The 22,589-nt window shown below is 39.1% G+C and overlaps 1 protein-coding gene across 2 annotated transcripts; it reads right to left on the reverse strand.

The window, feature by feature from the left end:
• Nucleotides 1–86: 86 nt before the first annotated feature.
• Nucleotides 87–22,378, reverse strand: Chek1 (checkpoint kinase 1). Of its 2 annotated transcripts, none has more exons than XM_038322707.1 (13): nucleotides 21,955–22,378; nucleotides 21,261–21,342; nucleotides 19,622–19,845; nucleotides 18,359–18,423; nucleotides 18,203–18,272; nucleotides 12,113–12,301; nucleotides 10,821–10,925; nucleotides 8,581–8,676; nucleotides 5,956–6,055; nucleotides 5,257–5,434; nucleotides 4,899–5,030; nucleotides 4,047–4,148; nucleotides 87–1,786 (listed from the first exon to the last, which is right to left on the reverse strand). In XM_038322707.1, the coding sequence occupies exons 1-13, from the start codon at nucleotides 22,076–22,078 to the stop codon at nucleotides 1,691–1,693; spliced, it is 1,563 nt and encodes a 520-aa protein (XP_038178635.1). In that variant the 5' UTR covers nucleotides 22,079–22,378; the 3' UTR covers nucleotides 87–1,690. The 2 variants fall into 2 exon arrangements, with proteins under 2 accessions (XP_038178635.1, XP_038178636.1); XM_038322708.1 differs by having other exon boundaries at nucleotides 21,930–22,082.
• Nucleotides 22,379–22,589: the final 211 nt, after the last annotated feature.

Raw genomic sequence — 22,589 nt, forward strand, 5'->3', positions numbered from 1 at the left:
GCAAACAATATTACAGTGGCTAAAAATATTAAAAACACAATTATCACATGACCTAGTAATTCTACCTCTCGATACACACAAAAGAATTAAAAACAGACTTGAGCAGATATTTATATATTCATGTTCACACCAGTGTCGTTTACAGTGGGCAAAAGGTGACAACAATCCAAACATACATGATATAAAAGAGCTACTTACTATGTGTGCATGCACTCGCACACATATGCACACATGTGCACAAAAAGGAATAAAATCTGATTTATGTCATAACATTGATAAAGCATGAAAATAAATATACACAATTCTATGTGAAATACGGCACAATTCAAATTAATGGAGACAAAAAGCAAAATGGTGGGTGCAAAGGGCCAGCAGGGAGCAAAGAGTCATGATTTGATAGATACAGGCTCTGGAGTCAGTACTACATCCCATTAGAGGAAGAAGACAATCACAAAGAACTGTATGGCTCAGAGCAAACTTGGAATCTTAAGCATGATGAAAAGTTGAACTATTGAGAGTGGGACCGGGATCTGAGTTACACTTAGTTAGGAGGAAAATTCTGACAGCTTTTCTAAAAAACTACCAAGGAACAAATGACAGCCTTAAAAAGATGACCTGTTTTAGCCAAAGTGGAAACAGCAGGCTGAATAAATTAGGTTCAGGTTTACATCTGTGTATAGGAGAGGCAAGCATGCCAGCATATACCAATATGTAATAATCTTTAGCCATAAAATCTTAAGTGTTCTTAGCTTCAGACTGATTGATTGTAATTTATCTACAAAAGGAATACAGGACCCCAATCATATAATTCATATTTTAATGCACATTTTATGAAGAAAACAAAGTTTTAGTGAATCTAAAAGGCGAGGAACAAGAATCGGGCCTATTCTTGTGTTCCCTTACTCGCCATCCCCTTTTCAGCCAGTGTCACCTGGAAACCTGATGGCCAATAAGTTTACTACGTTACATAGTAATTTTGAAAATAGAATTTATTTCTAGAGTACAGCAAAAATGTGGCTGTGTGTAAAATGTGTATAATTTTTAAAGTAAGATAAACACTAGAGCTTATGTTCAACTGCCTGAAAGACCAGCCAGTACATTATATTAGACTAGCTATATCGGGGAAAAAATAAAAAGCTTGTAATTTTAATCATTATAATTCAAAAAAGTTTTAAGAAAATGGAATAGGCCAAGCCCTTGTGCAGCACATACACCCAGACTGAAAATATAGAGCATATCTTGGGATACAATTTTTGTAGCAGGCCTCACTTCATGGACCAACCAACCATACATGGTCTTTGTTTATTCATCCTTACAATTAAATAGCAGAGAAAATAATTGTTTTCTTAGGATGAAACAAAATGTTCTAATTTTTTTTTCAGAAGTGAAAGTCATGTATCCCAAAACTTGGTTTCTACCAGATAGGTTTCAAATTCACATAACTTAAACACAGATGGAGAAATATCTAATGAACTTGATCCATCCTTTCCCCAAAGTATTACATACAATTAAGATACAGTATCATCTGTATGCAAAACATACTAAGAATTGGAAGATGTTGGGTAGTAGGAAGAGAACTCTTCGAAATCTACTGTTTGCAGTTTGCAGAGTATGATAATCTTCTCTAGGAAGAATAATGTCAACATAGCAGCACTGTATTCACCAGGAATCCCCAGGGCTGAGAGCTTCATCATGTAGCAGGAAACCAGACCTTCTGGCTGCTCACAATATCACTGAGCTTCCCTTTAATCTTCAGGAAGTGTCTCTTGAATTCTAATCCATCACCCTATTTTAGGAATAATATTTTAAAAATATAAAAAAAGATTGTCAAAAGATCATATTCTTAGTCCTGGTCAGTAGAAACAAACACCCTTAGATATGTCATATCATATCAGATATGTCAGGCATATCTGAGGTGTCCCTCAAGTCTTTTATTCCCTCCTGTCTTCTGAGAATACTGGACTGCAGATATGCACAACTCCAGCTTAGTTATTCATTCCATATAAATCTGTAGCATTTTGACTTATTCGAGCAGGCTATAATAATATCTATGGGTTCTTCATTAATAACTTATTAAATGTAACCTGAGTCTAGTCACTTGTGAAGACCAAATGTTATGGTGGGAATGGCTACACAAGTGACTCTCGCCTGCTTATGTGCTCTTCACTCTCTCATCAAACTGAGCAGAGAAAGGAGAATAGGTTTTGTCTGTTTCAAGGTACGTTTGGACCTACACCAATTGCTTTCCATAAGCAGTGGAGTTTGTGAACTAAAAAGCCACACTCAGTCTTATCACAGTTTTATCACAAAAATGCCACTAAATTCGGTCATGACAACAGTTTCAATAGAGGAGAAGCCTTCATAATTTTTAATTACATACCAAGAATTTAGAAAAGAATACTGCAACTAATCTCCAACATAAAGAATGTGAATTATTCTTCAACCATCTCTTGAGCCACATATAAACTCTCAGGAAACAGACATTATACTGATTTGGTATTATAAATAGGCTTTAAAACTAAAAAATAGGTGAGTAAAATCATAATATTAATCACAAAATTAACGAGTTCCACTACATTATAATGTGCCAGCTTTTTAAAGTCATAACTTTTACTAAACAGAGAAACTATATATTAATCAAAATAATTTGAGTATTCCAAAGTAGTATGAATGATAACTACTGGGAAGTATAATTATTTTCTTTACTCTTTATTCTTTTACTCTTTACATTTCTAGACATTACCAAAAAAGTAAAAACAATTTTTCAGGGGGAACAAAGTCCCGTGTAGGGCTGGCCTCAAACTAGCCATGTAGCCACAGATGGCAGTGAATTTCTGATCATCCCCTACTGGGTGCTGGGAAAACAAGCGTCCACGGCCACACCTAGCTCTGTCTGGTGCTGGAGGCCCAATTGAGAACACACGCCAAGCAAGCTCTCTAAAACCTGCACTACTTCCCCAGTCTGAAGCATGGTTAATAAAAGCTCAGAACAGAAACTGGGGTTCAACCTGAAGAACAGAAAAGCAAACCAGCCAGACCCTGGCTCTTACCTCAACCTCAGTATAAAAAATGGTTATCCTGCCTCCAGGAATCTCAGAATGAGACTGAGCCTGTCTTATCCTCTCTAGTTCTGCGATTAAAGGCATGCACCACAACCACCTGGTTTCTAAGGCAAGCTAGTGTGGCTACTGGGATTAAAGGCATGTCATTGCTGCCTGATCTGTAAGACTGGCCAGTGTGGCTGTTTTACTTTTCTGATGCTGAATCAAGTTTTATTTATTAAAAATACAAATGAAACGCCACTATACTAGTCCCTCAATATTCTTATACTAAGGAAGGTGTCAGGAAAAAAAGAGAGAGAGAAACAATCAAAAGGTATTAGAAAAATAGATGGCAAAAGTCAAAGCTTATAACACTAAATAAAAATAAGCAAGTTACAGAATATTTATAAATGTCAAATAACTAGTCACATATTCATGTGGCTATACTTCAAAACTTTCTGTGCGGGTCTGAAACCACACAGAATTTAATTTTACATGGCCTATATACCATGTGCATCCCTCTGTATACACAGCTATGATATAGTTTAATCTGTAAATATAGCATAGTAAAAGGAACACCGTTAGTAGTAAAACAGAACAACTGTAACAATATTCTAGAATAAAATTGCCAGCATTATAACTTTTATACTTTGGAACCACTACTAAGTAACTATGACCCCCAAATAAAAAGCATGAAATACTGACAGTCAATATTAAAGCCAAAATTAGTATTAGGCAAGTAATATATATGGCCTGAACAAAAAGCATATGCATTTTACTCTAGGCAAAAGGAAAATTGAGGTCCTAGTTAGGAAATAGGGTAAGACTGCTTAAGAACTCATTAAGCTAATCAGAACTGTGCTGAACCTAAAAAACCCCAAGAAGCAGAAGTGCTGAGGGGTGGACTGCTGCATTTAAAAATAAAATCATAAACCATTTAAAAATCCATAGAAATAGTTCCATACTAACAGGAAAAAAATACTATAAGTAAAACATAAGAAATACCTTAGAAAGTCGGAAGTCAACCAGTATCTTCTCATCCATTTCTACCAAATTTATTTTGAAAATCAACTTATTGTTTCTTCTATCAGTTGTTGATACAGTAACCTAAGGCAGTAATAATAAGTTCAAGCATGAGTAGAAAATACTCTTAACAAAACCTCTAAATCAACAGGTCATACTACAATCCTTGCATGACAAGAGAGACATGAAGAACACTATAAATTACAGGACTTGACGTCAGGAGGCTCCCAATCACCTGTAATTCTAGCTCCAGAGCAGTTGATGCCTCCACAATGACATACACATACACACACACACACACACACACACACACACGTACTCATAAGCGTAAATAAATCTTAAAAAAGCAAAGCAAACTGAAAGAAACAATCAAAAGAAACAAAAATATAATGAAGAATGGGGGTGTAGCCCAACATGTACAAGGTCTGAGGTCAATCCCCAATACTGCAGTCAATCAATCAATCTCACATACGAGAAAGAAAAGCAGATTATTAGAGTACAAGAAAGAAAACAAAACAAAAAGCTGTATCTAGGCTGGAAAGCTGTAGTAACAATGAGACGACAGCGAAGGCCTGGAGACATGACACTGCCAGAAAGACGCGGGGCAAGATGACCGGTGCGGAAGAAAAGCCGCGGACACTGTCAGCTGCAGCTTAAATATAAAACACCAACTTTAGAGGTTTCAGAAAGAAAAAAAAATCTCAAAACCTTCAACTGTCTCTTTTTCAAATGTATTACTTGTATTTTCAAAATACTCATTGACTACTGATATCTTTTACTCAAATATTTAATTTTCTATGGTTTGAAAAAATACTGAAAACTAACAAAACATACCTGATTCATACAACTCTTCTTCCACTGATAGCCCAACTTCTCAAAAGTCTCTTTCAGGCACTGGTAGGATTTGTCTGCATCCAGTTTGGTGAAGAAGCGTGTCATTCTTTTGACCAAGCGCTGCCAGGGGTTCTACACAACAAAGAAAGCTCACTAGATCACGTGTGACCAGTTTACAGTAGTTAGTCTGAAATGCTTCTCCTTCACCTAGGACTCTCACCCATAAAGGCCTCCTCTAATTATTTCTTACTTATCCAAATAATATGTATCACTAAATGTATTAATCCCATATACCTAAGATTTAAGACAACAAAAATAAAAGGCAACAGTTATTTATCTGAAAGATTAAGTTCCTTACCTGTGAGGAGCCAGGGGTACCAAGTAACTGACTGTTTACAAGCATATGATCAGGACACGTGGGCTGGGAAAAGCTGATGCCTTGTACCAGTTTGTCAACATAGGAGGAACCGGTGTCCCACAAGGAAAGCCCTGTTGGTGGCTCTGGCTGCGAACTAGAGTATTTCACGTTTTCTTCACTGAGACAATAAGACAAATGGAACGCAAGTCTTTAATTCTCTGTTTTTAAGGTCATTTCATTCTTTTTAACTATTCATTTGGTGGGCATTTTTTGTTTTGTTTTATTTGTTTTGAGACAAGACTGCATCTTGCTACTTAGACTGGCCTGGATCTGTTCATCCTCCTACCTCAGCCTCTCAATTATAAGTGTATGTGTGCTACAGTGTTAGACTAAAATGTCTTTAAACAAAGTCCACCAGGCCTGTCTTATACCACACACTCATTCCCATTTTAGTGAAATTGTCTGTATTATTAAGTGAAATATATACATGTTTTATTCATTATGGGAAATAATTACATTAAAAAAACTTAATCTGTCAATGCATGGTGGTGCACCCCTGAAATCTCAGCACTTAGGAAGCAGACACAGGAGGATTAGTACAGGATCAAGACCAGTTTGCACTTCCAAGTTCTAGTTCAATCAAGTAAGACCCTATCTCAAAAACAAAAAAAAAAATTACTGAACTTTAGTAATTCTTACCTGGAAGCACTATTTACTGGAGAAAAGTCCAAATTGGAATGAATGTGCTTAGAGAATGACTCTGACATACCACCTGAAGTGGCTCGGGGCCTCTTTGCTCCTAAAAAGGAATAAACACAAATCTTCTATGAACTAAACCAACTGGCACATCTAAACCCATTTAAACCCATCTAAACCCATTAAAGCCACATCTAAACCCATTTACTGAACATAAAATAATATAAAGTTTTTTCTTAAACAATTTTATAAGAAATGTTCATTAGTGTTTCACTGTGGCCACAATTTTAATGACATCTTTAATGGGTATCATGATAGTCAACAAAGGACTAGCTAAATAACTAGAACTTCTAAAATTTTTAAATAACTCATGATTATGACAGCAAATACTAAATCTGCTCTATCTGATACTGTTCCCTTGAAGACGCTTTACCAAGAACAGTCACGACACAGAAAAAGGATTATTTCAAAACTTCTCTTCTGAATTATCAATACTGCACTCCATTTCATCATTATTTAGCATGATATATTATCCTCCTTTTAGAAAAAAATGCCACAGAACCGAAGTAACTCAGTATGACACTACCAAATCTACAGACTTGTTTAAGCCTCTCGTTCTCATTGCATCCTTCCCTCAAATATTAAGCTTGATACTTCCTCAAAACACAGACAGACACATGCATGCACATGCACGTATAAACACATACGTGCACACACACCTTCCTCAGAAACCCTAATCCTGATACTCTTTTATTTTTTCCCCCTTTCCTTTAGAGTAAATTAAAAAGTATGTTTTTCAAGCTGGGCAGTGGTGTCACACACCCATAATCTCAGCACTCAGGAGGCAGAGGCAGGTGGATCTCTGTGAGTTCAAGTCCAGCCTGGTCTATAAGAGCTAGGCCCAGAACAGGCTCAATAGCTATAGCAAAACCCTGTCTCGAAAAACAAAAAGTAAAAACCATTCCAGAATCTCACCACTGAGCATCCAGGGAGATAACAACCAGTCAAATGACAGAATTAATAGATTCATAGATTCTAAGTCCAGTAACAGTCAAAGAATTGTTGAAGTCATGGGGAGGGAAAAAGGGGTGGAGGGAGAGAAGCCAGAAATAATCTAGAGTGGCAATCACAGTAAAGTGTCTAAAGATTACTAAAGGAAGAAAACTCAAGGATTTATGAAATCAGGATACTGAAAAGATCATCTAAATGAATATTTAACTTGCCAAGCTCCATGAACATTTAGTATTGTGGCACAGAAGCATAGGCCTGTAATTTTAGCATCAGAGGCTCCTAGAAAAATCTAGTGCGGGCAGCACAGTGGAACTAAACCGAGGCGGAAGCACAACACAATTTGTCTTGTTGGAGACAATGGTAGTAAGGCAGGAATTTTAATGACTGTAATAATGTAGGAACTGTGGGTAGCACACCACAAGGAGATCTTTCCTGGAGGGGAAAGAACTTGAGAAGATGAACAGAAGATAAACGAAGTGATAGTGAACCATCAGGAAGACATCTGCCCCCCTTCCTGACCCAGGGCATGAAGGTGAGGGGAAGAAAACACCCACAACATCCTCTGGATGAACTGGATTTCAAAAGAACAAGGTGTTAAAAAAAAAAAAAAATTCACAGAAGAACTAAAGATAAATTCCTCATTCATCTGTAGACTACGGTCCTCTCTCGCTCTACTCAGTAAAACATTTTACTGGCACTGTCTAACACAATTTTCTCTGATTCTTGGTCTATTACAGCATCATCACTGGATTATGGAGTCTAGAATTCACTCAATACTCTCCATGGAAAAGGTCAGATCAAAGACTCCAATGGAAAGGTTAAACCTTCGTGTTATTACCCATCCAACAGAACCTCTACTGTAATGGAATATTCCTAGTCTCCAATAACTCATATTCTACAAATGTTTCATCCACCTTCTGGTTCTTTTTCTGTTTCTTCATTTCCACTTTCCATCTAAATAGCATTCCTCACGCGTAGCTTAATATGGCTTAAATTCTCCATAACTGGTATGTGAAGCTTAGTTCAAATACACGCTTGGAAAATTTACTCAGCTCCAAAAAAAAAAATCAAAATGAACAAGAAACACAAGGTCATGTCACAGCGAGCTGACCTTTTTCAAGTTCTTCAAATACACTCAACGTACAAAGTCTAAGATTTGTCCAAATGCTGCTGCTTCTGCACAGAATCAAACATGGTGGTGGCCCACGTATTTAATCGCAGCACTTAGGAGGCAGAGGCAGGCAGATCTCTGTGAGTTCGAGGCCAGCCTAGACTACAAGAGCTAGTTCCAGGACAGGCTACAGAGAAACCCTATCTTGAAAAACAAAACTATACAAAAATGCCTTGCCTGCTAGCTCCTTTAATCTTCAAAATTTAGACTTCATGTCATTTCCTTATGAAGAAAAGTCTTCCTTGTTTCATGAGACTGTGTCAAAGCATTGAGCTATAGCATTCTTTTTAGTTGTTAATGAACAAAATTAATTTTGAATTTACTTTTCCTATTAGATATTAAAATCTTCCTTTGGGCAAACCAGAGTCAAGATATGGGTTTGTGGTATTTTGTTAAGCATGTTTCAGAGAAAAATGAGCATACTTTTTTTTTTTTTTATCTTTTACCTCTGTTAAGTGGCTTGTTGTACCATCTGTCTTTCTTAATGTCTGGAATGGTAATCCTTGCTGATGGATTCTCAACTAGAATTTTATGAAGCAAAGCTGAAAACAAAACAAGACAGCATTTGTAAAAGAGATAAGCAGATTAGACCAAACCTAAACGATACAAAAGCCAGGCACATGGCACACTGGAGATACACAGGCAGGATGCTTAAGAATTTTAAAAAGAACTCATACAATTCCCAACATCAAGAATGCAAACAAGGAATGCAAAGTGACTCAAGCTTGTAGTCCCAACACTCAGGAGACTGAAAGGATTGCCAGTCAGGTCTTGCCTGAGTTTCAGGCCAGCATGGGCTAACATAGACCTTGTCTCCAAAAACAAAAGGCATCTTATTATCAGATGTTAGCATCTGAATGCCAGTATCTAGAGGTAGAGACTGGAGGATCTTGGTCATTACTACACAGCTGAGCTCAGAAATCAGTCTGGGCTAAATGAAACCATTTCAAAACCGAAGGCAACAAGAATAAAATATAAAGATAGAAACACACACACACACACACTCAGAGTTTAAAAGACCTTTCTAAACCTGGCAATATAAGCCAGAAACCCCAATGACAAGATTTTAGATAATGAAAAATTTAAGACATTTGCATATTAAAATAAGCAGCACAATCAAAATAAATGACAAGTTCAAGGAAATACTGTAAAAAACACAATGGTCAAATAATATTAATGCCTTTTTGGAAAAACCCCCCAAAGGATTAAGAAAAAAGCAAACTGAAAACGTTAATAAGCTATATAAGGGGGTAGGTAACTCACTATTAAGTTTAAAATAAAACTTAGGAAGCAATATCAGTTACAGACTTATTGGTTAAAAACAATTACTTTCGCCGAGCGGTGGTGGTGCACGCCTTTAATCCCAGCACTCGGGAGGCAGAGGCAGGCGGATCTCTGAGTTCGAGACCAGCCTGGTCTACAAGAGCTAGCTCCAGGACAGGCTCTACAAACTGCAGGGAAACCCTGTCTCGAAAAACAAAAAACAAAAAACAAAAAACAAAACAAAACAAAAAAAAAACCAATTACTTTCCCCAAGCACAGCGGCATACAATGTAATCCCAAGCTCTGTGAATATGAAAGTCAGCCTGGTCAATGCAGTGAGTTCCGGGCCAATCAGGGATACATAGTGAAACCCAGTGTTTCAAAATATAACAACAAAAAAGTAATGTAAATAAATAATAAAATGGCACAAACTTTTTAAAAAGTATATTTGTCAAATAAGCCCATAACACTTAAAAACATACACACTCTCTGAACTGTGCAGTTCTGCTTGTGGAAGAAGGAAAAATCTCTAAGTAAATAAAGGATACATACAAGCATCAAGTAACATGCTGCTTATCATACCTCTTCACTAAAAGTAAAATTAAAGGAAAAAAATCTAAATCTCGCAAGGTAGTGGTGGCTCCCAACACTCAGGAGGCAAAGGCAGGCGGATCTCTGTGAGTTCGAGGCCAGCCTGGTCTATAGAGTAAGTTCCAAGACAGCCAGAACTGTCACACAGAGAAACCCTGTCTTGGAAAAACAAAACAAAACAAGACAAAAAAACAAAGAAAAAATAAAATAAACAAACCCTAATGTCTAAACTGGATGAGTAAGACATATAGATATAATGAATACCATCAGCCTTTAAAAGTATAATCAAGACCTGTAATTATTGTTATGGGAAATGCTGAATAAATATCAAAACTAAAATGAGTTACAAAATATAAGTACTATGGTTTAATTTTTGCAAAAGTATATACTCACAACTAATATATACATATATAGTATACATTTGCTACATATTTTTACACGAAAGTATAGGCACATATATCAGAATACCTTTAAAGATATTTCCAATGCCACAATTAGAGTTGTTTCTTTCCTCCTTTCCGCTTTCTTGAGGTGAGGTTTTTCACTATGCAGTCCTGGCTGGCTTGGAACTCCCTATGTAGGCTAGGCAGGCTCACAGAGATCCACCTGCCTCTGCTTCCTGAATGCTGGGATTAAAGATGTGTGCCACTACACCCAACTATTTTTTTCTTAAGTTTTACTTACATTTTCTAAGTTAGCTAAAAGGACTATGGGTCACTTACATGAAAGAAAAAAAAAGAAGGAAGGGGAGGCAGGGAAAGGAGAGTAAAATCAGCTAGCATGAGACTTTATTACCCACAAAATCAATACTTTCAGTCTATCAACCAGTTACCCAGAGGAGCAGAATCAATTTTTTTCCAAGGATTGAGATAGGTTTTTTTTTCTTTCCAATCAGAATATTCCTGACAGCTGTCACTGGGCTGGTCCCACGGCAACTCTAAAAATAAAACAAGATTCAGTTTTCTGAGTGTACACAAAATTATGTAATAAAGATTTCAAGGAAAAACAATCACACAAAAGAATAAATGAACAATACATAAAAAGAATACAAGTTTCTTCCATAGTGATTCAATAAGGTTTTCATACTAAGTTCATAGGAACCTACTCTTTCACATGAAGGCTAGAGATGTTATTTAGTGACAGAGTACTTGTCTGGTAGGTGTTAGGTCCTGGGTTCAATCTCTGGCAACCCTAAAAGAAGTGTTGATTTTCATTGAATAGCTATACCTCATGAAAATGAATCTCTCTCTGGGTTACAAGTTTCAAGGTAGTTAAGAAATAATATGCTAACTATAACAGGTTAAATGTATGTTTCCCCTCTAAATGTATTCCTGAAATCCTAAACCCCAAGATAAGGAATGTGAGAGCTTGACTGGAGGTTCTAGCAGAGGACGGCAGCTACTCATATTCACTTGACTGAAGGCTGACTCTCCTCTACTTAAGGAAAGTCGTCCTCTTCAACCCAGCCCACTTCAGGAGAATAAGACAACACCAACCTCACCAGCCAGAGATCAACGAAGGGAAAGATGCTACAGCCAATCACTCACTCTCACACTCCCAGAGATGGGTGATAGGATGAGTAGGAAAGCCCTCAAAAGTGAGATTTAGGGGGCTGGAGAAAAGACTCAGAGGTTAAGAGCACTGGCTGCTCTTTTAGAGGTCCTGAGTTCAATTACCAGCAACCACATGATGGCTTACAGCCATCTATAATGAGATCTGGTGTCCTCTTTTAGTGTGTAGACATACATGCAGGCAGAACAATGCCTAAGATAAAAAGCGGGATTTGGTTCCTTATGAAGACACATCAGTAAGATGGTCAACTGCAAGAAAGAAGGCCCTCAGAATATGGCCATGCTTGCACCTTCATCACCCAGACTTCAAGCCTTCATAATCTGTATAAAATAGGTAAGTCTGCTGTGCATAATGCACTCACTGTACAGTACTCTGTCACTGTAGCCCAAAGTAATTAAACACTAACAATACTATTGCAGAGCTCTGCCATTAAAGGCTGGGCTCACAACCTTTCTATTACAGAATTAGATTGCCTTAGGTTATTTCATTTTTATTTTGGTATAAGAAATCTGACTTTTCAGAGAAAAGTTTCTCATAATTAGACAGCCTTACCTCCAGCCAACATCGCAGTAAGTACTATTCCACAGGACCAAACATCAACTGGCTCTGCATGAAATTCTTTTCTCTTTAGAAGTTCGGGAGCAACATAAGGTAAAGTACCACACATCTTGTTCAGTAAGCGTTCACGGTTATTATGCCGAAACACTGTTGCCAAGCCAAAGTCAGAGATTTTGAGGTTATCTAAGACAAAAGAAAATAAGACCAGCACCGATTAAAAGAATTTGTAAATATATAGGAATTACTTGAAATAACACTGGTTTTCCTTAAGGCTTGTAGAATTTCTCCACCTGAAAAAAAAAAAAAATCAGCAAATCTATGCATGTGTAAAAGAAAAAAAGGGCACCATCATTTATATTAAACTTGGCAAAGATCTCATCTTCTTATTAACTAAAGAAATATCATCAACACAAAAACCAGTTTGCACCAGGTTAAATAAAGATATTGTGGCTGCCCTCCTGGAAAACAAATCTAGAAAGAGGGTAGAGCAAAATTCTTCACAGACAGCTGTGGAAGGTAAGAAGTCATCAGCAAAGCTTTCTCAATGGCAAATGATGTCAGCTGGCTATATACACACACACACACACACACACACACACGGATGGATGGATGTAACTAAACTAAACTAAAAACCGAGAAGCCACAAGAACTTGTCAAAGCAAGCAGAAACTCCTTGTCAAAACAAGCCAGAAGAACAAGCTTCCGCTCTATCCTCCCATCTTTATCACACGAACTGCACAAAACTTTGTTTTAACATACTGATGAATATCCACTGCATGCAAGTAATAGGTACTATGTTAATAATGCAAATGGTAGATGAAATCATTGAGAAAAACTGATAATCAACCATGGTATACGGGCTATGAAAATACAAATATCATAGAATGCCACAGCAAAGAGTCTAACTAAGGAGTTAGAGAAACCTACCTATTATGAGAGATTATCGATAGGTACAACCTTGCTGAAAGCAGGGTGGCCAGGGTGTCAAACAGTGAAACTCTTTGAACTAACAGTTCTCACTGTTAAAACCATACCCACCTACAGGAGAAATTCCAAAAATTCACAACTGTAAAAATAACTGTAATAATATCAATTATAAGTATCCATCAATAAGTAACAAGATCTTAAAATACATTCATACAATGAAAACTATGGAAGTAGTTAACAAAACAAGGTCTAGGCATTCATACAGAATCAGATATCTAAGAAAAGGGCTAGTAGCATAACAAATCTCGTATTTTTGTATTGGGTTTTTCTTCTATTTTAAGTTACAAACAAATGTTCACACCACATAACTTATAGCCAGTGTATTTGTTACCTATATTTAGCTTTGAGAGATACAGGTTGTAATTACATCTTTTTAATAATTATGTACCACAAAATCTAGACCAAACACTGAGATTACAACTTCAAACTACTTCTAAGTAGCAGTCATTTTGAATACTAGTGGTATACCATAGCATCTTTTGAGTTTGGCTGTTTCATTGTGTCTGTAACATAATATTAACTTAGAAACTACAGAAATGAATTAAAAATTTAGAGATGTGATTTAGAGATATAACATGTCTGTGAAGGAAAGAACAGAAGGAAAAGATTTTAGATTATGATGGGATTTTGTTTCTTTAGCTTACTAACAAATACTAAATAGAAACAAAATAAATATACAAGAATAACAGTGCACTCAAGATGCACTTACCAGACATTCAGCTTAACATTTATATGAAATTCTTAAATTAGTAAAGTTATATTTAAAAACAAAATAGCTGAATAGCTTAATCCAAGCACTTGGGAGACAGAGGCAGGTAGATCTCTGCGTTCAAGGCCGGCTTGGTCTACTGAGCAAGTTCCAGGACAAAGAGGGCTACACAGAGAAACCCAAAACAAACAAACAAACAAATAAATAAACTAGGGAAGGAGGGAAGGAAGTAGGAAAGGAGGGAAGGAAGAAGGGAGGGAGGGAGGGAGGGAGGGAAGGAAAGAAGAAAAGAACAGGGTTAAAGAGATGGTTCCGTGGTTAAAATCACTGACTGCTCTTCCAAAAAATTTTAATTCAAGTGCCAGCATCCACATGGCAGCTAATGCTCCTCTGTACTGCAGTTCTAAGAGGATTCAGTGCCCTCTTCTGTTCCCACTAGCACTGCCGGCACATGGTGCAGACACAATGCAGGAAAATGCCACACACATACGCCTTTGCCTTTCAGAGCTCATCTATCCTAAACCATTCTTTAGGTGGTGTCAGAACCTACTTCTTCAGGATTCCAACATGAACCGAAAACTGGCAGCTCTCTAGGACCTCCCTGGGACTCTAACTCCAGACTGAGGCTGCTGAGACTTAAAGTCTGTGGATGAACAACTACTGGAGATGAGGTCATTCCATCAGGAGACAGCCATTATTGAACTACTGAACCACAGACAATAAGCCACGCTAATGAATCCCTTACTAATATACAAATATACATTAGTTCATCCTATCATTGTTTCTATAAAAAGCCTGACTAATAACTAAGGAAGTGAAGAACATTTTTGTTGTTGTTGCTTTGTTTTTGTTTTTTCAAGAAAGGGTTTCTCTGTAGCTTTGGAGTGTCTCCTGAACTCACTCTGTAGACCAGGCTGGCCTTCAGTTTACAGAGATCTACCTGCCTCTGCCTTCCAAGGGCTGGGATTAAAGGCATGCACCACTACCACCTGGCTTGAAGTAAAAGACTTCTATAATAAAATCCTTAAATCTCTGAAGAAAAAGATGGAGAAAGACTCTAGAAAATGGAAAGACATTCCATGCTCGTGGATTGGTAGAATATTATGAAAATGACCATTTTACCAAAATCTATTTACAAATTCAATGCAATTACAATCTAAGTCCCCATCTCATTCTTCACAGAAATAGAGAAAACTATCCTAAAACTCATATGTAATCATAAAAGACTCTGGATAGTCAAAACAATCCCAAGCAGAAAGAACAATGCTCGAGGATTTGCAACTACAGATCTCAAGCTATGTTACAGAGTTGTAGTGATAAAAATATTGTGGTACTCGCCCAAAACCAGACATGTAGACCAGCATAACACAACCCAAGACCTAAACATAAATACGTGGAGCTTCAGTCATTTAGTATTTGACCAGATGCCAAAACATACCCCGAAGAAACAAAGTATCACCAATAAAAGGAGCTGGGAAAACTAGATGTTCACGTGCAGAAAAATCCAAATAGATCAAAAACCTAAGCGTGAAACCGCAAACACTGAAACTGCTAGAAGAAAACATGGGCAGTGCCCGCCCTCTGCAACCCAGATGCAGGACTTTCTGAATCCATCTAACAACTGAAAAGTGGGACTTCATAAAACTGAAAAGCTTCCACTGAAGAAACAGACAGCTGGGTAAAGAGAAAACACACACAGAGAATAAAATGGAGAAAAATGCAGAAAGGGTAAGATGACTAAATAACAATAAGAGTGTCTGAAAATATACAATCATACTCAACCAAGAATTAATATCCAGAATACATAAAAACGTCAGAAAACAAAGACTGAGAAAAACAAATGACCCATCCTCTCCCCCCCAAAAAATGGTCCTGGGACCTTAACAGAGAATTCACAAAGAGAGAAAGACTAAGGAATATCTCAAATGATGTTCACTGTCTCTAGCAGTTAGGAAAATGCAAATCAAAACTCTGAGGCTTCATCTCACCCCGTCAATGGTGAAGAACAACTGACAATAAACACTGGCGGGAATGGGAGGAAAAGGGAACCACCCTCGGTCACTGCTGGTTGAGCCACTCTGGACATCAGTGTAGGGAACTTTTAAAAAACTACAAATAAATCTACTCACACACATGACCCAGCTGTTATCCCTCAGCACAGGCCCAAAGGACTTGATATTCTACTCCACAGATACATGATCAGCCATGTTCGTTACAGCTCTATTCACAATAGCTAGGAAACAAACAAATGTCAGGAGCCATGTGACTTCTTCAGGGGACAAGGCAGAATAAGTTCTCCTTTTGGCAAGGCCTGGAGAATTTAACCCATTTCTGGCAAGGCCAACAGGTACTTTGCTGTCTAATTCTGGGCATGACCCCAGAGCATATGTGCTACCTGCTCTCGCTTTCCTTACACAAATTACTGCTGATTGACTTTAGTTTGACTTTCCTAGAGCCATACATGAAATGGCTATTCTATTAGGAAAACTTTCCCTTGATGATTCTCCTCTGGGTGAGCCAGGGTGGGGGTGGGGGGGATGTTGTTAAAAATATACAGTGGATCTGATTCACCTCTTAAAGCCTTTGATATTTCAAATGTGACTATGAATTCAGGATCTCAAGAATAGGATGCTGCCTTTCCAATGCACCTTGTGACGAATTTGAAAGAGTCACAGTAATTCAGGACATTACATATTTGCAGAATGATTCTAAACAAAGGAGTCTAATAGTAATGCAAATAAAGATAATACCAAGCGTAAATGGAACAGTCCAAGAACAGGGAATGAAGTGGAATCATAGAAAGTCACAATGCTCTTATTTCTATAGCTGTGCCAATGCCGTATGAAGCTGAGAGGAAGGGGATGTGAGAACAAGGAATAAGTAGTGCCAACTTTAAGAGTAAGCCTTTTAGTTATGTAGTTTCAGGATGATAACCTGGTATATCCCTTACAGGAGATAGAGTAGTGTAAGATACAGAATGCAGTGATTCAGCCTCGGCTGATGAGTTGATTGGCAGAGTCTAGGTTTAATTAAAGGTAAACATTAACCATTAGAGGCAAAACTTTCCTTCACGTTGCATGATGCTGTAACCACAAATGCTGCCAACTGAGCATTGTTCCACCTGTAGCTGCGCCTAGTTAGAAAACTTCCTTTGTTGCTTATACTGCTTATGCTTCTACTATGGAGGCTAAGAATCAAGTAGGTAATGATTACTGATGGGGAAGTCGAGGGACTGAAACGGAAGAGATAAGAACAAGCTGGCAACTATTATAATTGTTATAAGAAACTTAAGGAAACAAATATGTTTGTAAAAATGTTCTTGCAAACTATTGAAACTGTATCAATAAAAGTGGCTCAGACTACCCGGGACCACTTGTTTGAAAGGTGGTCAGACTTTTCTTCTTTCACCAACTTCACACATCCCAGGTCATCAGACCCGTTTAGAGCAAAGCTCTCAGTAAACAACCAACAAACTGATAACAAAAATGTGGTATGAAAAATGTGGTATTCTCCTTCTAGCAAAAACTCCAACAAGGCACGAGAAGCTCTCTTTTGAGTTTTGTTAGTCAGGGTATCCAAGAGACTCCCAAAACATCACAAGCTACACTACTGCCCTTAGATGCTCCCCAGAGGTAGAAGATAAGCAAGTCTTTATGGCTAAATACACAAGGCACAGGGCCCAGAGGCAACCTGAAAGCCTCCTTCCTGTGGATGAGCTTTATTGGCACCATGCAATAAAGGGGAAGCAGCCGACAGTTCTACCCAGCTATGATGCCTATGAACCACAGCCACCACCAGCAGAGCACAATAACCCTCAGAGTGCAGTCATGGTATAGCTACCTTGATGCTCAAATCAGACTTCAGACCTACTCAACAAGACAAAAATCATGCCCAGGAGTGGAAACCCTGTGAACTACACGGGGTTAGGGAAACCATGGATCTTGGAGGAGAGCCTACAATTGCCACTTTCCTAAACCAAATTAATCCCTAACTACTACCCAAAGATAAGTGTGGCCTCACCCCTCATCAAGGAAATTTCCCTATACAAGAGAATGAGACCATTACGGAAAACCAAAGGGCAGAGTTGTAGACCCCAGTCCCAGTGGATACATTTATAAGACATTCATGGAGCTAAGGGTCAGGGTCATTGCAGAAGAGGGCAGCAGGAGGACTGTAAAAGCCATTCGTTATTCCGGGTATTTGCCTACCTCATCTACAACTATATCATTAGACTTATGAAGTCCAAATACAGTGAGTCTCCCAGATTTCCATAAATTCTTAGACTTTTGCTTGATCAGTAATCAGTTCCAGGATTTCAGTAATGCGAAAGCCTTGATCAGGTCTATACGACTAACTTAAATAATAACATCAACAAAGTGGACTCTTACCCCTTTCATCCAAGAGCAGGTTTTCTGGTTTAATATCCCTGTGAGTTATTCCGATTCCATGCAGATAGACCTAAGTGGGGGTAGAAACAGAAAAACTCAGCAACTCACCTACGACTGGTGTTAATTTTGAGCAGTGTAAGAAGCTATGGTACCTACCACTCCTGCCATGAGCTGATGGAAGAACCTCTGAGCATCTTGTTCAGGCATGCCTATGTCTGGCTCTGGAAGAAACAATCACTGATAGTCTACTGAAAACATATACTTAGGCATCTACCATATAGGCTCTTACACCATATCTCATTTATATTGTACTAAAGCAAACAAACTTATACTAACAAAAGATTCAAGCCTAATAACAAATATATTACTAAATGACTCAAATCCATCTAGCTGCTAAATAGTAAAAATTAGCTAATATTTTAGGAAAATCATAAAAGCAACAAAGTATTTTAATCTTATATCAACTCCAATGATTGGTTTCCTTCACATTTCCCCCTATTTCTTCTAAACACAAAACTCAGGGCTGGAGAGAGGGCTTAACAGTTCAGAGTACTGGCTGCTCTTTCAGAAGACCAGGATTTGATTCTCAGCACCCACATGGCTCCAGGGGATCCAGTGCCTCTTCAGGCCTCTTACAGCACCAGGCAAGCAGAGTACACAAACTATAGAACACCCTAAGGTAAATAAATAAACTGTAAACAGTTCCTGTTTTCCTCAATATTTCAGTACAATTGCCAACAAGGAAATCTAGTACAATTTCACTACTTAACAAATTTAAATCATAAAATTCTCACATTACAGACTCAAGAATACTTCTTATTGGTCCAGTTTTACTGTTGCATAATCAACACAGAAATAAAACTGATCAAACAGCTACCTAACATTAAAATAAGGTGAGATAGTTGGGCGGTGGCAGCCTTTGATCCCAACACTCAGGAGGCTGAGCCAGGCAGACCTCTGGGTTCAAGGCCAGCCTGATCTGGAGAGTTCCAGGACAAGCAGGATTACAAAGAGAAACATTGTCTTGAAAACACAACCTCCCAAAAGATACAACTGAGGGCTCCAGTGATAGCTCAGCGGTTAAGAAGAGCAGCTGACTGGAGGACCCAGGTTCAATTGCCAGCACCCACTCCCATTCCAGGGGATCTAAAACCCTCACACAAACGAGAGACAAGATGAGACACCAATGTACACAAAATAACAGTCTTGAAAAACTTAATTAACAAATAAATAAATGAAGTACACTGAGAATGTGGCTTAGTAGTGGACCAATTGAAGGGTCTACAGAAAGACCCTGGGTTTTATCTCTAGCAATACATGCTACTAAAGCACGTACTCACACTCGCACACACGTACACACATATACATGCGATTTATAAACTTGTTCAGTAAAATAATTATCTTAAATTTTTTCCATACCTATTCTATCAAAAAGCTCTCCTCCACTACAGTACTCCAGAAATAGATACTGGATATTGCCTTCCCTCCTGTGGCCATAGAATTTCACTACATTCTCATGATTTAACATTTTATTGATGCAGATTTCTTTCTTAATATTCTCTGGGCAGTCTACAGCCCGCTTCATGTCCACAATCTTCACTGCAACAGCTTCTTCCGTTATTCTGTTCACAGCAAGTTGAACTCTTAAAAAGAAAAGGAGAGAGTTAAAACATTTTCACATCTGAATTCTATTTCTCCTAAAGATTAGTGACGCATGCCAAAAATTCCAATATTCTGGAGACAAGAACAAAAGATGCAAGTTCAAGGCTAGTCTGAGCTACAAAAAAAAAAAAAAAAAAAAAAAAAAAACAACTCTCTAAAAAAAAAAAATCAAACAAGCAGGGTGTGGCAACATGTCTTTGATCCCAGCACTGAGAAACAGAGATGGGCAGAACTCTTGGAGTTTGATGCAAAAGAGGGTGGGGGTACCTGGCTGGAGATGGCTCAGCAGTTAGGGGCACTTGCTCCTGTCCTGGGCACAATTCCTGGCACCCACATGCTCATAACCATCTGTAATTCCAGTCCAGAAGGATCCCACCTTCTTCTGGCCTGTCGGCACTATACACATGTGGTACACTAACATGTGGACAAACACTTGTGTGTGTGTGTGTGTGTGTGTGTGTGTGTATCTTAAAAAGAGAAAACTTTAAAAGATTAAATTTAACTTTCCAAAATATTTTTTCCTTCACCATTTTCTTCATTGAAGAAGTGAGATGGGTTCTGCCATGCTCTCAAAATAAATTTTAAAAAAATGTGAATTACTACAGTTAAAGCTCTAAAAAGTCCTTACCTAGTGCGCAGGGTAGGTACCATTAATGAGGAAACAAGCAAATAAATCTTGCTCAAGGACACAAAACACAGCTGAGCTTGAGGATCTGAAATAAGGCACGAAGCCTCCAGGGAGTTTTCATTATCTCATTTAAATCCCAAGACGTGTGGTTTAATGGAGAAAAAAAACAACTCTTACAATTCAGGGAAAATAACTTTTTTAAAAAGCTGGGTCTAATGCAGCCTTGTAATACCTACCAGGGAAGTTACAGTGCAAGGCCAACCTGGCAATTTAACAAGATTTTGATCTGAACAAAAACAAAAGAAGAAATCTGGGTGTTTTTGTTGTTTTTAAGGACAAGGACGGTTCCAAGGACTGTTGCTCAGGGGCAGAGCATTAACCCAGCAAGTGTGACGCCCAAGGTTCAATCCCCAGTCAGAAGGAGGGGTGGGTGTGGATACGTAACTTCACTAGCTAAGAGTCTTGATTTACAAATGCAAATATCTATCTCCTTGGCCACTTGAAATAAAGGATTTTTTATTTATTATTCACAGCAGATGGAAAACTAAAGCTAGCACACAGGCAAGGTAAAATTTAAATTACGGAGGCCTTCAAGATGGCTAAGCAGGTAAAGCCACCTGCTGTCAAGCCTGATGATCTCTAATGAGTTCTCCGAACTCTAATGAGAACCAACTCCCACACGTTATCCTCGGACTTCCACGTGCTCACCGTGGCAGAACACACACGCTCTAATAAATGTAAAAGATTTAAATGAGGGCTCAAACTTACTCTCCATAAGCACCTTCTCCCAAAGTTTGCACCAAGTCCCAGTCTTCCACAAAAGGCACTGCCATGGTTCCAGGGACAGCGGCTGTAAAATGCAGGATCCCAGAAAATGAAGGGGATGAGTGTAAACTCTCATCACTTGTAATGCCACTGAGCCATGCCTCCTGCCATGATTCCGCACGACTTTGTGGTTTCCGATTACATCTCATCCGTTTCTAACCAAGTCACAATCCTAAATTTAGGCATTTTGTCCTGTATATCACAATCCCTGTTCAGCCACGTTTGTCCTCCGCCTTTATGCAAAATTGAATATTTGCTGGGATCGGAGACTGAGAGAGACAAAGGCTTCCCCGGGAAGGAGTTGGGGCAGGGAGCGCGGGGTTGGGGGGAGGGGGAGAAGTGTGAGTAACTACTGTAATTACCGCCGGAGCAGCCCCTCCTCCCACCCGCTCACTTCCAATTCCCACCCCAACGGCACGTGTCCCCAGGACCCGGAGGGAAGGGGGCGGGGCCAAACTAAGAGTAGCGGAAGGTAGGGACCCCGAGAGCCGGAAAGGTGTGCGAACCCCGGAGGCTCTGATCCCTTTACCCCGGAGAGCTGCGGGCTACCAGCTCGACCCCGCACTTCGGGAGGCCCTCCCATCTCTCCGGTCGCCATGACCACTCCCTCACCGTGCCCGTCCACACTAATCAAGACCTCTGAGTCCCTCTCTGGAGTCCTCTTCCACCGTTCGGGGCGCTCTTCTCAACAAGCAGTCCTTTGCCAGCTGCCACGGGAATCCCAATGCAGAGCTTTTCCCGCCAAAACTTGCTTGCGTCATCCTGTCGCAAACGCACAACCTTTGCCGTAAAGCGGGACGGCGCGCGTTGTCCTATCCCGGGCTCTGCAGAAGAGCAACTTCAGTAGACCGTCCCGGAAGAGGCTGTCCCTTCAAGCACTGACCCTGCCCACTCCAAGACACTCGCAGACGAGTTTGGTTTTGAGCGCCTTGATGAGAATTGATCTGAGTCCGAGTGAAATGGCATCGGGCATGTGCTCCGCTGGACGCCTTACGTTGCTCCAGAGAGGCGCCGAATCCTCCATCCAGACCGAGTGAGCGTCAGTTGGGCACAGGCCAAAGACTGGGTTCCTTGCTGCTCTGAGCCTGCAAGGGTTGTACCGTTAACTACGTAAACAGACCAGCTCGTGACCTCGGAGCCCCTGCTAGGAAGAATTTGTGAGGCTCAAACTGAGCGCCACAAAGTGCTCTGTAAATGCTCGACCTTATTTAATATTCAGTTTAGAAGCTAGCAACTACTGCAGGAATTGTTCCAAAAAAAGAAAGAAAGCTA

This window comes from Arvicola amphibius, chromosome 3 (genome assembly GCF_903992535.2).
Source record: "Arvicola amphibius chromosome 3, mArvAmp1.2, whole genome shotgun sequence".
Taxonomy (NCBI): Eukaryota; Metazoa; Chordata; class Mammalia; order Rodentia; family Cricetidae; genus Arvicola; species Arvicola amphibius.

Excerpts from the sequence above, each read along its gene's own strand:
- Chek1 (XM_038322707.1), bottom strand. The coding sequence starts at position 22,078 with ATGACGCAAGCAAGTTTTGGCGGGAAAAGCTCTGCATTGGGATTCCCG. Across the intron at positions 21,343-21,954 it reads CTCCAGAGAGGGACTCAGAG|CCGCTGTCCCTGGAACCATG; the intron begins GTCTTGATTAGT and ends TGCATTTTACAG. Across the intron at positions 10,926-12,112 it reads TACTGCGATGTTGGCTGGAG|AGTTGCCGTGGGACCAGCCC; the intron begins GTAAGGCTGTCT and ends TTTTATTTTTAG.